Raw genomic sequence first — 16649 nt, forward strand, 5'->3', positions numbered from 1 at the left:
TGAATGTGAAAGCAGCCTTTTAGTGTCAAACTCTGCACATACATCATTCTGCACGGTGACAGACAGCCACTTAAAAAACAGAAGTACAATAACTAGTCACTGTTCTTCTTGTTACTTCACTTTCATTCTTAGTTTTTATCAGATCGATTCATTTTAATTATTTCTGGCATACATCAACGTGAATAATAAAACAGATACTTTTTGCCAGTATAACTATTTTTGAAATAAATGTCAGACTTTTCTCAGGCTATCTGAATGTCTGTCTTGGCCACAGTTATCCATCCATAGTAAAAGGGAATAGCTCCCTCCCACCAGAGGACCGTCTGCTGAAGTTCCTGGTCGACAACAATGCGGACGCTGAGGAGACAGTGCAGTGTGCCAACTGTGACCAGGAAAGTAACACAAAGGTATGAATTAACAGACAGAGCCACATCACTATTCTTAGTTAATAAGGTAAAGGTCATCCAAAAGTTGGGCCTGCATTTTAAAACGCAGTCTTCTCTGTGCAAAGCTGTAGTGACATGACAAGTGAACACAGACGTTAGAAATAAATGTACACTTATGTTACATGAAAGCTTAGCCAGGAGGTGTTAGTAACTCACAATAACACAGGATGAGGGGAAAAAGTGGACTTCAAGTCCCATAAATCCTGTAAACATCCGGACAGGCAGACATCCGGTCTGCAGGGAGCACATGAGTCCTGGATTGCTTAATGTCTGAGGATATAAAAGAGAAGCTTAAGTTTAAACAGGGATGAATCCAGCTTTTCATGGACAGATGGCCCTTCATTACTGTAAGGGACAGTTTGTGTTTGACTTTTAATGTTTTTCACTTAAGTCTGTGAAGTGTACGTTACTGAAACCAGAACCTTCGCAATTCGATTTTGTAATTGAAGATGTTAAAGCCACTATGTGTAGAATTTTTTGTGATTATATCGTCTTTTTTTGACAGCAAGTTTTTGTGTTGAATTGAGACAATCAAACATTGGTGCCGATTTTGTAATTGAAGATGTTAAAGCCACTATGTGTAGAATTTTTTGTGATTATATCGTCTTTTTTTGACAGCAAGTTTTTGTTGAATTGAGACAATCAAACATTGGTGCCGTTATTTCTTTTGTCTCAGGTTCAAATCCTGTGCTGCCACAATGTATTTTTTGATACAACCACTCGGGGATCGCCAAAGTCAGAATATTTAGAATTGCACACTTAGTAGCTTTGAGATTTATAGTATTTTCATCAAATATTGCTTTGTGTAGCTTTAAACAATACAAGCATTGCTACACTTTGTCTTTCAGTTGCTTTTTTTCTTCTTCTTATGTTTCCATATAGGACGCAGGGGTGATGTACTACTGTAACACTTGTAGCCAGCCACTTTGCAGCGCCTGCAAGGAGTTGACTCACAAGGCCAGAATGTTTTCCCACCATGAGATTGTATCCCTGGTCAAACGCACCAGAGCCAAACACAGGAAGTGCTGTAAGTACCACCTATAATGTACTCCAGAAGAATAACAAGGCACTGCTTACTTTTAAAATGTAGTATGAAAGCATGATGTTAATAAAGTGTAAGTGGTTGACTTTTGTCAGCCAACCTTTGTTTGTATTCTGAAACCTCTTGTATCTATATTTTGCTAGTCTCGCATTGCCAGACCTTCCTCCATAGCGCTGCGGAGGAGGGTCTGGCTAGTCCACACACAGCATTCCGGGATGGGAGAAAAACGTGCTCCGATTTATTGGCATTTCTATAAACCAATCACAATCGTCTTGGGCGTTGCTAAGCGCCAGGCGGAGCCACGGTGCCGCCGCAAAATAGCCTCAGGAAGGAACTTGTTTTGGTGGAACGTGTGTACGTTTTGTTTTAGTCGTGCGAGAGAAAACTCAGATTGGACAGATAGTCTAGCTAGCTGTCTGGATTTACCCTGCAGAGATCTGAGGAGCAGTTAACCGTAGTCCTCAGAAATCCACCGGAGTTTGGAATGCTAAAACAAAGAAAGCGGAAAGTAACGGACATCTGGCCAAAATGTAGACTAGCATTTTTGCAAACCCGCTCATTGGAAAAACAGAACACTTTAACTCTGTCGGTCCTGTGGGCTGAGGTTAAAAGGCGTCTGTGTCTCCACAGCTCTCCACGAGGAGCCCTACATCCTGTTCTCAACAGAGAATCAGTCCATGCTTTGCATCAAGTGCTTCAGAGACATGCAGGTGTAAGTCAATCCAAATGTATGAGTGACAGAAGTTCTTCTCTTCTCTTCTCTCCTGTTCTCTTCTCCACATTAACTCAGGCGTGTTGTCTGTTTTCCACAGGGAAAGTCGGACTCACTGCATTGATATTGAAACAGCTTACATGCAGGGCTGTGAGATGTTGGACCAGGCTGTGCTGGTGAGGGAGTGTCTGTTCATCTACACATTTGGCATTAGGAATAATTCAAGCACCTAGCAGCGGTGATGATAGTGTGAGATGTGGTGCAGGTGTACTCAGAATGTGGCTAGGTCATTGCAATGCAATTTGAATATATAAACAAACATAAATCAGGAGTATTTTACAGCAATATGCAATATTTTGAGCATTGCTGAATTAAGCTGGGTCAAATACATACAATAAAATACAATAACATGTTAGTTTTGCACCATTTGATATGGTTATTTATGTATATAATATTTACATATATACTTTTTTATCCTTATAGTAAATAGTATAAATAGCCTCATTGCTTGCGTGTCTCAGCTTGGAAGTGGTGATAAAGGCTCTGATGGCACATGTGTGGCGGTGCAGTAGCCTACATGGCCATTCACTGACAGCACACCTCCTCCTCCTCCGTCTGTAGGTGGTGAAGGAGCTGCAGACTTCGGCTCAAGAGGCGATCCTTCAGCTGCGAGCAATGATAGGAGAAGTGTGTCTCAATGTGGAGGAAGAAGAGAGTGCAATCTGTACTCTGTTCAACAGCTTGCAGGTTATATAATGATCCTGGTGTGATACGCTTTATCAGCTCACTCATGAAAACAGGAACTTCTGCACGCTGCCTTGAAACCGCCTGTCTCTTTATTTAAATGGACTATGTTTTTTTCCCCCCATTCAGATCTTTTCCCAGTCGGTGTTTAAAATACATATACAGTGCGTGTATGTTATAATTTCTCCCTCATCAATCTACACAGTATATTTTTTCAAATGTATCAAAACGAAAAAAAACTGAAATATCACATTGACAACTATTCAAACTCTTTACTTTGAAACTTGGACTTTGACTCAGGTGCCTCCCATTTCTCTTGATCATTTTTTAGATGTTTCCACGCCTTGATTGGAGTCAACCTGTGGTCAATTCAATTGATTGGACATGATTTAGAAAAGCACACACCTGTCTATATAAGGTCACACACTTGATTGTGCATATCAAGCAAATGAGGTCCAAGGATCAAAATGTTGTCCATTTGAGTGTGGTTGGGAGTCAGCGTGCATGTGGTACTCTTTAAAAATAAATGCTGATTTCCAGTAACCTTGCATCTAAACGTGATGTATGGGCAGTATCACTACACTCCTTCTAATGTCTTTTAAATGTTTTCCCCTAACCATTACAAGAATTAATATCATAGTTTCGTCGAGCAGCAGAATATATTCTGTATAACTGCCTCTTGGTTTACTACATCAGGTTTGTTTATAAAGAGTACATTAAAATGTCAGTTACAGAAAACTGGTCATATTCATCTTTCCGATAAACATTCAGTCCTCTACAAGTGAAATCCAAAGTCAAAGTGAAAAATAAGATTCAAATCCTCTTTTGACCTCAGTCTGAAGTGCAGTAAGTTGCTCCATCTGAGTCCATTAACACTGCACGGCCACTGGAGGTCTCTGTTAACCTATTTGTGAGAAAAGAGTGTATTTTCTTTGCACAACTAACATTCAAAGAGTACCGACACCCGACTGTGGATTTTACACCTATTTCTTTCCCACAATCTTGAAAATTCATTAGGTATTGAAGAGCTTAAGGCCATTTTCACAGCAGTGTAAGGAATAAAAGGGTCTGTTTCCTCTGTTCTCATCTGACAGGAAAAACTAGCAGAGCGGAAGAAGATTCTACTAAAAGCAGCTCAGAGGTAAAAGGAAACATATACAGATTTACAGTTCCTATATGAAAATGCTCTTTTGTTGCCTCAAAGCTTGTGTCACAATATTTACTTTGAATTGAATGCTATTATCCCGCTGTCACCGGGGTCACTTGATAGCTTTTCTATTGTGTCATGCTGCATTGTACTCTGGGTGATGAATAGCAGCACCCTGTTTGCTTTGGAATAATCTCTCTCTTCACCAAACACATTTTCTTGTGTGATTTTCATTTCAACTAAGCATGGTACTGAATTAAAACCACCTCAGTAGGATTACAGATTTAAAGCCAATGGTTGCAGCTTGTGCCTGGATCCAATCAATACAAATGCAGCCAACTGTAAAGTTTTGGTAAACAAATACACAGTCTGTGAATTATCCATATTATCAACAACAGCAACTGTTGCAGGAAAACCTGGATGAGATTTCCTCCGCTTTAAAGGGATAGTTCAGATTTTTTTGACGTGGGGGTTGACGGTTATATGATCGCAGAACACAGGAGTTGCTGGTGTACTGCTGCCTTGAACTGTTAGTTAGTGTTACTGTGTGACTTTGGTGTTATAAAGGGTTAGTTCACATTCACCAAAGTCCCACAACGACACAAACTATCCGTGGCTTTGAAGAGAGCAGATAGATATAACGGCTTTAGGAAAGGGTTCTCTGACGGCAAGGTAATGCTGTAAAAATATTGTGAACATAGCATATATTTAAACTGATGTTGATTTTTTTTTTTTAGGTGGCTAAAATGCGTTTAGCTGCTGCCCTTGTCCACAGCAGTACATTGCTTAGCTTCCGTGTTGGTACTCCTGTCTGCTTCTCCAAACTGGGGACGTGCCGACCACCATCTACTGTAGTTAATACACTGACTATCGATAAGTACCTAATACAAGCCAATTTGAAAAATATCCGAACTATCCCTTTAAATAACAACCGAGCACCTTTAACATCTGAACTACTGAGAAATGAGCAACTAGTGTCTGTTGCGGCATCCGTCAATGTGGTGTTGAGCCTTTTTTAACACAGTACATTGTTCTGAGAAAAGGATCATAACTTTTTATTTTTCATTTGTGGCAGCCTACCACAATCTTACTTACTTACTTTGCAGCTGCTTGTGTGTGCAGAAACAAGACTGTAAAGTGAAACAAATTATTATTATTATTATAATGAATTAGCAAAAACAGGATAATGACTGCCTCCCAAACCATTCATTAAAGAATTGAGTAAGTATCCAGCCACTAAAATAAATGATACAAATAAATAAAGTTTGATTTAATGTCATCCAAGGTTTGCGACCAATTAGTCTCTAAAATCAAATGATGGCACATCAAGCAAATCTTATGTGAGATTAATGACTAGCCTAATAACTGACACATAGTGTATAAACAGACATAAAGTGTGTTTTATCTTTGTCTCAACACTTGATGTGAATCTGCAAACTCCCATTTCCAAATTGCAAATGGAAAAATTGTAATGAGAACCATTTCTGAGCACTTTTCTTGTTCAGTGTGCGCTCCAACGTACGTGTGATTGAGAACAATGTTGTGCATGTGAGTGAGTGAGTGAGTGTATCGGGTAGCACTCTGTGGGGATCTTTAATGAGATTTTTTCTGTCCTCCATCTCTCTCCCTCTCCATTGCCTGGAAGCCGTCCAGTGGCTGGGTTCCCGGAAGGGTGTTAAAGGCTATTTATGTCAGGCTTTGTGTGTCCGGCCCTGCGTCTGTGCATGTGTGTGTTTGTTACAGATAGAGAAGACAGAAAGATTAGCTTCTGGAAATATGGACTATGTTGTTTGTGGTTGCACCTCCTGAGCTGAATCCTCTGAGTATTTCGGCAGCCACAGATGTGAAGGTGTAGCGTTACATGTTTGTGTGTGTGTCCGTGTGTGTGTTTGTGTGTGTGTGTGTGTTTGCAGTCAACACGAGGAGAAGGAGAAAGCACTAAAGGAGCAGCTCTCACACCTTAATGCCCTCCTACCAACCCTCCAGGTAGAGTGAGATACTGTAAATCACACAATACATCTAAAGGGGTCGTGGGATGATTAATGGAGTTGGAAAGAAGAAAAGAAACTATGTTCAGATACACACATTTGTGTTCAGCTTTTGGACTTTTTCTTTTAACATTTTTTGTTAAATATCCATAGTATTCTAACCTTTTGGGGCCTTTGAACAGTTATTTAAAATTAAACCATTTGAGAAGTTTATAGGGGAAATCACTCTCTGATTGAAACTGCTAACAACTCAGAAGGCTGTTCTCATGAACCATTTGCACCTATAGCTACCAAAAGTAATGCACTTTAAATCGTATGTATTCCATCCATGTATTACTGTATGCACCCCATTGATTGCTGGTGTATAAGATTACTCAGGTGGGTCATAAAACACAGGGCTTTTAAACGGGGGAGAAGAGTTTGTGTCCCGGGGAGAACACAAGACTTTCACCCAGGAAACGCATGTTTGTATTCTGGGAGTTCAGTTCTTATCTTAACTAGTCCTTTTTGTGCCTAAACCTAACTGTCGCCGCCTTTTGTCGGCTAAACTCAACTGCAACGGCCTCTGAAATGACTGCCACCTCTAGGCTAAATTTAACTGTAAAGAACACTAAACTTAACTTTAATGTGACCTGTCTTCACGTGACCAGCCGACGATCGTCTCTTTCGTAGGATATCACACAAATTGTTGTGCATAACTTTTCGTACAATATCATACTCATAATTTATGAGTGTGTGTTGCTCATAGACCTCTAAAACATGACAAGGAGCCCAAATTAGACACTGTTTTTAGTACGGAGTCACAAGTCAAAAATGTTGCTTCAAAGGGGCTGTACTCAACATTAAGAACATAGCAGTAAAGAAATATTTGCTATGTAAAGATATGGTGGAGTAATGGCGTCCTGAGAAGAGAATAAAGTCACACTCCCTCTGTGTGTGTTGTAATTCCAGCTTCTCTGTTCTTTGTTTTGATAGCCCGTCTGGCCGCATGTGCATGTTAGTGCATGTGGCTGTGAAAAAACAAAGGTATTTCACATATTGGGGAACGGAGAGGGGTCCATAGAATGGACTATGGAAATGATGTGTGATGTTAGTTTTGGGATAAATTCAATACCATTTCATCACAATTTCCGTCTGTTGGGGTCTCATGTATTCCGCAGCTTGTCTGAACTCTAACCTTTAATCTGTGATGTGTTTAGGTGCACCTCGTCACCTGTTCAGCCTTCCTTAGCTCAGCTAACAAGTTTGAGTTTTTGGACATGGGCTACGTGAGTACAGCCACAGAAACTATGAACTATGTTTTATTGCATTTTATGAGAATTTGATCAAATATGAATAAAGAGTTGCAGTGCTGCAATACAAGACATACGTGGGTAAGAAAGAGTAGTGGGGGAAGTGAATACATAACCCAAATAGTAAAAAAAGACTATATAAATATAAAAAAAGGAATAGATAATGGAAATATAAAAAGATGACTCACTGCATATAACTATGGACAACACATTATCAGCATTTCCAAAGCCACCCTGTCTATTGTACATACACTGCAAAGAGCTTACAGTTTATTCAGAGAACATTTTCTTGGCAAGAGACAAGTCAGAGTATTAGCTGGACTGAATTGGTCTTTAAATGGATGCTGTCCATAATGTCTCAGGTCACTGAATCTCAACTGGATGTTCTTGCTTACACAGCAACTCATGGAGAGGCTGAAGAGGATTGTGAAGCTCCCTCATCGACTGAGACCGGTGCAGAGCAGCAAAGTGAGTAGGAACAGCCTTCATGCAGGGCTGGAAAAGGTTACATTCAAAATGTGATCCACTGCAGTGTTTTGATGAGTTGTTTCACTTGTTCCCAATTCAGTTTCACCTCTTTCTCCTCTGTGGCCCTGATGCCCAGATCCCATTATTTTTGTAAGAAAGTTGGGTTCAGTGCCTTCTAATGGGAGCTTTAGTCATTCGTTCATTTATTCGTCAGGAACAAGACAGTTAAAGGTCCCATATATTGCTGATTTTCAGGTTCATACTTGTATTTTGGGTTTATACTAAAACATGTTTACATGCTTTAATGCTCAAAACACACATTATTTTTCTCATACAGTGTGTCTGAATATACCTGTATTCAGCGTCTGTCTCTTTAAGCCCCTCTCCCGAAAAAGCCCAGTCTGCTCTGATTGGTCAGCGTTTCAGGGTCTTCCACATCTACGCTCTGCACCATCATTGCAGCCGGGGTATAACTGTAACGGCACTTTCTACCTATATATAGTGAAATCACAACCTTACAGATGGGCTGTTCTGAATACTTAAATAGCACATGCCAGATTTAGCCAAAAGGGTCATTTTAATCTGCAGTAAAGCAGTAAATCATAGAGCATACACATACAAGTACATATAACAATCAGAACTTTACAAAATCAGGCGTTGCAACGCCAGTTCTCCTATTCTTTTGAATGTGGGTAGTGTGTTAAGGCTGCGGCGTTGGGAACCGCAGTGGATGCTGGTGAAAAAAAACGGTGAAAACTGTGGCCTGCAGCAGAAAGTTGAAACAGACTTTGTTTTTGGAGAAACGTAAGCCGGCTGATTATGTAATCAACCAGTGATCGGACAAAACACAATGGAGTGGGGAACACAATAAAGACACAAACGGGCCATTGAAGTGACACTCCCACACCGCCACACAAACCTGATCGCAAACCTAATTGCCGCAATGGTGGATTTGGTGTGAATACAGCCTTATGTGTTTCTTTCTCTCCGTTGTTCTTTTTTTTCAATTTTTCATAGAAACATTAAAGGATAATATGGCACATACATATACTTGAAACTCTTTTTGAATTACTACTGGACTAAGTGACTTTATCTCTGTCTTCCATTAGATCAACACGGACTACAGAAGTGAGTTTGCTCGCTGTCTGGAGCCCTTACTGCTGCTGGGTCAGCGCTGCCCTTCTTCTGTTGCCGGATCTATAAGTGTCGCAGCAAGGTGATAACATTTACCTACTGCCAAATATCATTGGAATGTAATCACCAAATGATCCAACTTTTGGATTCTTCCAAGAAAGCAAAAAATCTGGGCAGGAAATTTCACACTTGTAAAGAATCCAAACTCAAAATCCCCAAATGGTTTGCAAGTACAGATGGTAGACAGCGATGACTGCAGTGAGAGGAAAGGAGGCGCCACGCTGAGTCCCACTATGGCAGTTATTCAGTCTATCTGTAAGCTCTCTACACTGATATGTTTACGTAACTCACCTTGCTCCAATGGGGCCTGGGAAGGACGCAGTCGATCCTGTTTTTAGGAAGCTCTGGTTTTGCTGAGGCCAGGCCACAGACAAAGCAGATAGCATGGTAATGTGGAAGAATGAGTGCGGTGCTACATTGTCACAGTTTCTGGATGGAGAGGTTTTCATTTGGATGTTTTGTTTTACTTAGAAGAAAGTGTTAGGTTGAATATAGTAGCTGAAGGAACCCCAAATCTGACAATGCCATATAGTATTTTAACTTATTCCTTTGAGAATTACATCAAATCACCAGTGAACAACCTTTATTAAAACTGATTTAAACCATCATCACTACTACTCAGAACAAAGACTTGTCCTTTCTCCTGCGCTTCACGTCCTTTCGCGTCACGTACACACACTCCCCTGACCGATTTTCTTTCCACATAGATGTACCCCAACTGTTCACAGGTCTTTAAGCCCACCCACTAATGCCAACATACTGACAACTCTCCTTTCCAACTTGCTTAGCGCCCTGCCAGTGCAAGATGCAAAGTGGGCAGGGTTTGGTGGCCAGCCGGCTGGCACTATTTTTATCGTAATTTCACAGAACTCTCCAGGATTCATCTGGAAGTTGGCATGCAGTAGCGGTCGGGCCACTTTGTTCCTGGCCGCTGATGTCACAGCTTTAGCACGGGCAAAATCTTTAATTTGCGTCAGTGATGGGATGACAGAGACGGGATGTGCAGAGGATGACATGTGTATGGCAGAGAGAGAGAGAGAGAGAGAGAGAGAGAGAGAGAGAGAGAGAGAGAGAGAGGGATACATGTTTTAGACAGATCCTCTGTTGCATCAACACTGGGCAACAAGGAAGGATTAAGAACCTACCAGACCCCAGGTAAATGTATATGTATTTTATAATTTTTCAAGTCATTGCAGTCTATTCTCTTGTATAAAGTGGAGTGTTCTGAGTATGTGACATGTGCCTTAACTTGTAGTGTGAACCCCCCATAAATTGAGCTTTTGTAGTTGAGTGTATTGCATATTTTTGGTGATTGCAGTTCAAGTAAATGTGTGGGGTCAGAGTTGTTCAATGGCTTTCTACTCTCTTCAGTGAATGTGTGATGATGCCGTTGACACCGTCGTTGCACAAAGTGGTCGACTTCACAATTTTTCAAGTCCACATGCTTCAGTTCACAGACAGAGGAGGAAATGAGCTTTTCCTCGCCGTATGGTTGTTCAGAAAGCTGCCCACATGGTGTAGTCTGTTATATGCGACTGAATGCGTTGTTGTGTCTGATACATCTTCAATTGCTGTCTGAAAGCTCCTATCTCCACTTGGGAGCCACTAATGTACAATTGCAATCCGGGCAGGGATTGGTGGACGGCCAGCTGGCTGGCCCCATTTGTATTATAGTTTCACAGAACAGAATTGAAGAAGTGCAGCCATGTTCTTTAATGCAACTGTTGCTGCTGCTGCTTTAGTACTGGCAGTGGCAATGTCTTTAATTGGCTGGGTTGGGACACAGCCTGGATGCTCAGAGGACAACATTCATATGGCAAAGTGAGAAGATGTATTTACACCTAGGCTATTGTAGAATGGCTTCAGGGCAGTTATGCTTTGCTAGGCATGAAGCCAGTGTGATGGTCCCAGTTAAATGTTCATCTAGTTTTTTGGCTATGTGCTGTGCATTCATACTTTCACACTCCTGGTGATGACGAAGAGTGTTTTGAGTGACAGTAAGTTATTGATTTACAGAAACATGACACATAAGAAACAAAAGAGATCTTGATCTCAATGAGACTACCTGAATAATATATATATATATATATATATATATATATATATATATATATATATATATATATATATATATATATATATATATATATATATATATAGTTAAAGAAAGCAAAAGTTTGGACACACCTTCTCATTCAATGTCTTTTTTTTTTATTTTCATGACTATTTGCATTGTAGATTTCTCACTGAAAGCATCAAAACTATGAATAAACACATATGGAATTATGTACTTAACAAAAAGTGTATGGTACGAGAAAACATGTCTTATTATTTTAGATTTTTCAAAGTAGCCACCCTTTGCTTTTTATTGATAAGGGAAAAATTCCACTAATTAACCCTGACAAGGCACACCTGTGAAGTGAAAACCATTTCAGGTGACTACCTCATGAAGCTCATTGAGAGAACACCAAGGGTTTGCAGAGTTATCAAAAAAGCAAAGGGTGGCTACTTTGAAGAATCTAAAATATAATACATGTTTTCAGTTATTTCACACTTTTTGTTGGTACATAATTCCATATGTGTTCATTCATAGTTTTGATGCCTTCAGTGAGAATCTACAATGTAAATAGTCATGAAAATAAAGAAACACATTGAATGATAAGGTGTGTCCAAACTTTTGGCCTGTACTGTGTATATATATATATATATATATATATATATATATATATATCTCACCAGGAGTGTTTTGCAAGAGAGACCTAAAAACCAAACATAACCAGACAAATAATAACATATATATATATATATATATATATATAAAAGGTAGTATGTAGAAAATGTACACAAAGTTGTATTTAAATCTAAAGTCAAAAGTAGTGACCACTGTAGGTTGTAATAATGAAAATTGTGGAGAACGGGTGTTCCCAACTGATTGCAATGATGGCGAGCTCTGCTAACCAGTAACTGGTAAAAACAAAAAATAGATTTAAAATTCTAAGAATATGTACATGAATATGTATACGTCAGTAGTCAGAACAGAGCTGACTGTAAATGACCTGCAATCGAATATTATGGACAAATTACAGAGTTCAGTTTATTAAAAATTAGGCTTTAACCCTCCTGTGGTATAAGAGACAGGGTTTAGCTAGACGTAATGTGCTGTTGATGGAGAATAATGTCATCATGTACAGTTATGAACAGCGGTGGAAGAAGTATTGAGATTTACTTAAGTAAAAGTAGGTACTAATACCACACAGAGAAAATACTCTGTTACGTGTTAAGTAAAAGTTCTAAATAGCCGTAGTAAAAGTAGCCGATGTATGCGTCTTCAGGAAAATGTACTTAAACTATTAAAAGTAAAAGTCATCATTGCAGACAAATCCTCACATTTTAGAGACTGGAACGATCAAACAGTTCTGTCAATCAACTAAGTGTTTAATGGTCTAATCATTACAGCTGTGCCTGTAGGCCTGTATATTGTTGGGTACCGGTAGTTTAATTTATAATAAAACATCGTATTTTATAAACTACATGTGTTTTGCGTGCAAAAAAATTTAATTCGTAAAGTAACTAGTAACTAAAGCTGTCAGATGAATGTAGTGGATAATATTTCTCTCTGAAATGGAGTAGAAGTAGAAAGCGGCATGAAAAGAAAAGACTTAAGTAAAGTACTGTACAAGTACCTCAAATGTGTACTTAAGTACAGTACTGAGTAAATGTACTTAGTTTACATTCCACCACTGGTTATGAATGAGAGAAAAAACACATTGATGATTATTTTCCCCTCCCCTCAGGCACCAGTCCCCCCTCTCCGTGTCCTGCCGCTCCCCGTCTCTCAGTGAGATGCCCCTGGGCTCGGTGTGCGGGCGAAGGCCCACCTGTCACCGCAACATCTGCACCAAGGTGCTCCTGGCTGAGGGGAAGGAAACGCCCTTCACCGAGCACTGCCGTAACTATGAGAACACCTACAGGGTAAGAGCTGTGTATGTGTGATGACATTTCTGACAATTACCTGATGCTTTTAGCCAGAACAACTTTTGAACAAGACTTAAAAGAGTCTATGGCCATGCTAGCAGCTCTGTGAGGCTGTAGGCACAGCGGGGCTTTGAGCTAAATGCTAACATGCTCACAATGCCAACATGCTGATGTTGAATTATCATGTCCCCTGTGCGATATTATGAATCCCACTATGGCCACGCCAAGACCCGCCCTTCAATAGCATTTATTGGCCAGGCGTCCATGAGAACGCAAGGTAACGTAACCCCATTTGTTCAGGTCCTATCCCCTGACCAATCGGCTATCTTAACCTTAACCACTCAAGGTGAAATGCCTAACCCCAACCAATCGAGCTGCTTCGTAGGGCGGGGCTTGGCATTGCCACAGTGGGATTTGTAATTTTGCGTCCCGCGTCTTATTTTTTTAGCACATTGCTAAGATTTGCTAATTAGCACTGAAAAGAAAGAGCAGCTGAGGCTTAGTTTTGCGAGAATTTCGTCATAAATCAAAGTATTGGACCAGTTAAAATTTGAACTTGATGAGAACGCTTGGTGAGAAGTTGACAGATAATCAAATTTATTACAAGTCATGCTGTGGGGAACATGAATGTATGTACCAAATTCCATGGCAATTGTAGAAAGTGAATTACACTTGAATGCCAAAATTGTGAAGAACATTACCAGGGGGTCATCATCTAATAATAATAAAATTATAAATAATTAACATTATTTATACACTGTAAACCCAGATTTAGCTTTAATTAAACTTTTTAGTGGTCACTACTTATTCTTTCATGTTTTGTTAAAAAACATATTCATTACTAAATCACATTAGTTGTTTGTAATAATCATCTTAAGTATGCAGTGCACAGATCATATTAAGCAGAGAATGTTAAAGGGGCGCAATACAGTTATGGCAATTTCTTCGCTGTTTTCTCACTTTTTGCTCGCAGGTTTCCCTATAGAGCTCCCTACAGCTTCGGCATAGATATTTGGCAACACTGTGTAAAATCTCACTCTGTCAATCTGCCGTTTCCTCTCTCGCTGGCCAAAAGTCGCAAGGGTGGTTTTTCTGCTCACGGGTGCGAGACGCCCACCATTCAACTCGAAAAAAATCATATAACCATTCCAGTGACTCCCAAGCTGTTCAGTTAAGGTAAATTAAGCAAAAAAAAAACTGCATAGTTCCCCTTTAAGTTATTGTATGGGAGGGGCGGGGTCATTGGAACTGTTCTGCGCTGAAGCGATGCAAAGGCTCATGGGAAAAATATATATATTATGTTCTGAATGGTTTCTGTCTTTAAGTGTGTTTTAAAAATGTTCTGTTACAGTTTTGGGATTGCATTTATGTTACGTGGGTTTTAGTTTTGTATGGTTGAGTCAGTGTTTATGTTCATCTACATTTGTTGTTGCACCATGACCGGGCCCCGGGTGGGGACTGATGGGCTCTGGGCAGTGAGGTTGAATGCGATGACTCAGATCTGTGCAGAGCACGTTGGAATTTACAATCTATGCGTTGTCATCCTTTCTGTTTTACTGGAACTGATGTATTGAATACATTGTTCTTAAAGCTATGTTGTTATAAAGAAAAAAACATATTTATAAGAGTTACTTATTTCTATAGTTTTGATAATTAGAGCCTAATGTTTAATCTTCATTATATTTCGACTAAAGTAAATTACAGTATGTTTACTAATGATTTTTAGTAATGACTACTAATGTAAATTCTGTGATGATACAACTTGACCTGTTAAGTTTCACCTTGTGGAAAAATGCAGCTGAAGGTGCTTTACAAAATAAACAAATCAATAACACAGGCATTAAAAACAGGAGACAAATAAATAAATAAATCAAAGGTACAAATAGGATAACAGCCTACTAGTAATACAAACTATTTGATGATCAAAACAATTGTAAAATATAAAAAGCCATACAGCAAGTGTGAGAAATGACAAAGCAATATCAAATCAAAACAGTAATATTAGAAATTGGTGGGCTTAATTAGCAATCGGGGTGTAAATCACACGTTTGATCATGATACAATGTTATATTGATTCTTTGGACAACGATACAATATCTAGTGATATCACAAAGTCTGTCACGATACCATTTTGATTCAATTCAGGGGCCTGCGACCGATACGAGACGATACATAAGCCCATTTAACACAATCAGTTACATTTATATTACAAAAAGCAACTCAAATATAATTTGATAATTTCATTACTAACTCTTCCAGACGTTTAAATTAAAAATGATTTGGTTCGAAAGACCCCCCCATCACTGCCAAAAGGTCCATAGTTTAAGTCTGAGTTTTGTTGTTTATTTTTTTGTTGTAAAAAACAAGTGTCTTTGAAAATAATGACCAATAATTCAAATCCCCCCCCAAATAAAAATGATCTAAACCTAGCCGAAGCCCTACTCTTGTAAAAAGTACCACTTTTGTGCATGTGTTACATGGCATGCAACATGTTGTCTCGCTTTGCCAGACCCTCCTCCAAAGTGCACTGGAGGAGGGTCTGGCTACTCCACATAGAATTCGGGGATGGGATTAAAAAACGTGCTCTGGTTTATTGGCATTTCTTTAAACCAATCACAATTGTCTTGGGCGGTGCTAAGCGCCAGAGAAAAGCCGCGGAGCCGCTGCAAAATAGGCTCGGAAGGAACTTGTTTTGGTGGAACGTGTATGTTTAAAAGTTGTTTAAGTCGTGCAACAGAAAACTCAGATTGGACAGATAGTCTAGTTAGCTGTCCGGATTTACCCTGCAGAGATCTGAGAGAAGGTTAATCATAGTCCTCATAAATCCACCAGAGTTTAAAATGCCAACAAAAAGGAAGCCCAAGGCAACGGATATCCGGCCTAAATTAGTGAAATCTGGCGGATTTTCCGGCGGCAACGGAGCAATCCCGGAAGTGGAACATCAAGGATATAGACTACGCAACATGTAACAATCTAACATCTAATGTATCAACAATCCACGCTAACTAACTAACTTTATCCACTCATAGAAAAATCTGTGAGGCGTGAATGCATACGTGCGTGCGTTCAGACTTAAAAAGGTGGTACATGATCTTGGTAAGCAATTTGACAACATTGTAGTAAATATCTTCGGTGCATCAAAAAGCATGCTTGTTAAGATACCGGCAGACAAGCTAATACAGCACAAATTAGTGCATAAAAAGTATTTGAACCTCATTATTAAATTCAAAATCAGGGAAAAAATGCAAAAAGGTAAAAAAAAGAAGTGTTTTCTGTGTTTATAGACTCTCCAGACAGAGATTCAGAATCTGAAGGACCAGGTCCAGGAGCTGCACCGAGATCTGACCAAGCACCACTCCATCATCAACACAGATCAAATGAGAGAGATCATGGACAGATCGCTGCACATCGACAGCCAGATAGCTTCCCAGCACGCCACCGTGGAAACTATGAGAGTCATGTTTGAAGAGGTGCGTCGAGTGATACCTGGATGATGACCTTTAGTGTGTACCTTCCTCTGCCAGGCACTTCTGACACACAAGTTCCTCCATTTGTCCTCGGTCAGTACCTGTAGCTGCATGCTAACAAGCCAGCTCTCACCCATTGTTATAAATGGTGACGGCTAGGAATGCAAAACAGAG

At 39.7% G+C, this 16649-nt stretch overlaps 1 protein-coding gene and 1 long non-coding RNA gene across 6 annotated transcripts in view; one reads left to right on the forward strand and one right to left on the reverse strand.

Annotated features, from left to right (window-relative positions):
* The window catches only part of rnf207a (ring finger protein 207a), a 28150-nt gene that overhangs the window by 7907 nt on the left and 3594 nt on the right, over nt 1-16649 (forward strand). For 4 of the 5 annotated variants that reach the window (XM_039798503.1, XM_039798506.1, XM_039798502.1 and 1 more), the window contains 12 exons: nt 275-407; nt 1329-1473; nt 2119-2200; nt 2301-2376; nt 2822-2947; nt 4039-4085; nt 6005-6077; nt 7279-7347; nt 7771-7839; nt 8949-9055; nt 12828-13005; nt 16293-16478. In XM_039798503.1, coding sequence (XP_039654437.1) covers nt 275-407; nt 1329-1473; nt 2119-2200; nt 2301-2376; nt 2822-2947; nt 4039-4085; nt 6005-6077; nt 7279-7347; nt 7771-7839; nt 8949-9055; nt 12828-13005; nt 16293-16478 — 1291 coding nt within the window. Of the gene's footprint in view, nt 1-274; nt 408-745; nt 794-1328; nt 1474-2118; nt 2201-2300; nt 2377-2821; nt 2948-4038; nt 4086-6004; nt 6078-7278; nt 7348-7770; nt 7840-8948; nt 9056-12827; nt 13006-16292; nt 16479-16649 lie in introns of those variants that run through there. The other variant, XM_039798504.1, reaches the window with a different exon arrangement.
* On the reverse strand, nt 61-2888 carry LOC120557858. Its single transcript, XR_005639030.1, has 3 exons — nt 2778-2888; nt 603-716; nt 61-382 (listed from the first exon to the last, which is right to left on the reverse strand). It is a non-coding gene; the product is annotated as an uncharacterized LOC120557858 (long non-coding RNA).

This window comes from Perca fluviatilis, chromosome 4 (genome assembly GCF_010015445.1).
Source record: "Perca fluviatilis chromosome 4, GENO_Pfluv_1.0, whole genome shotgun sequence".
NCBI lineage: Eukaryota > Metazoa > Chordata > Actinopteri > Perciformes > Percidae > Perca > Perca fluviatilis.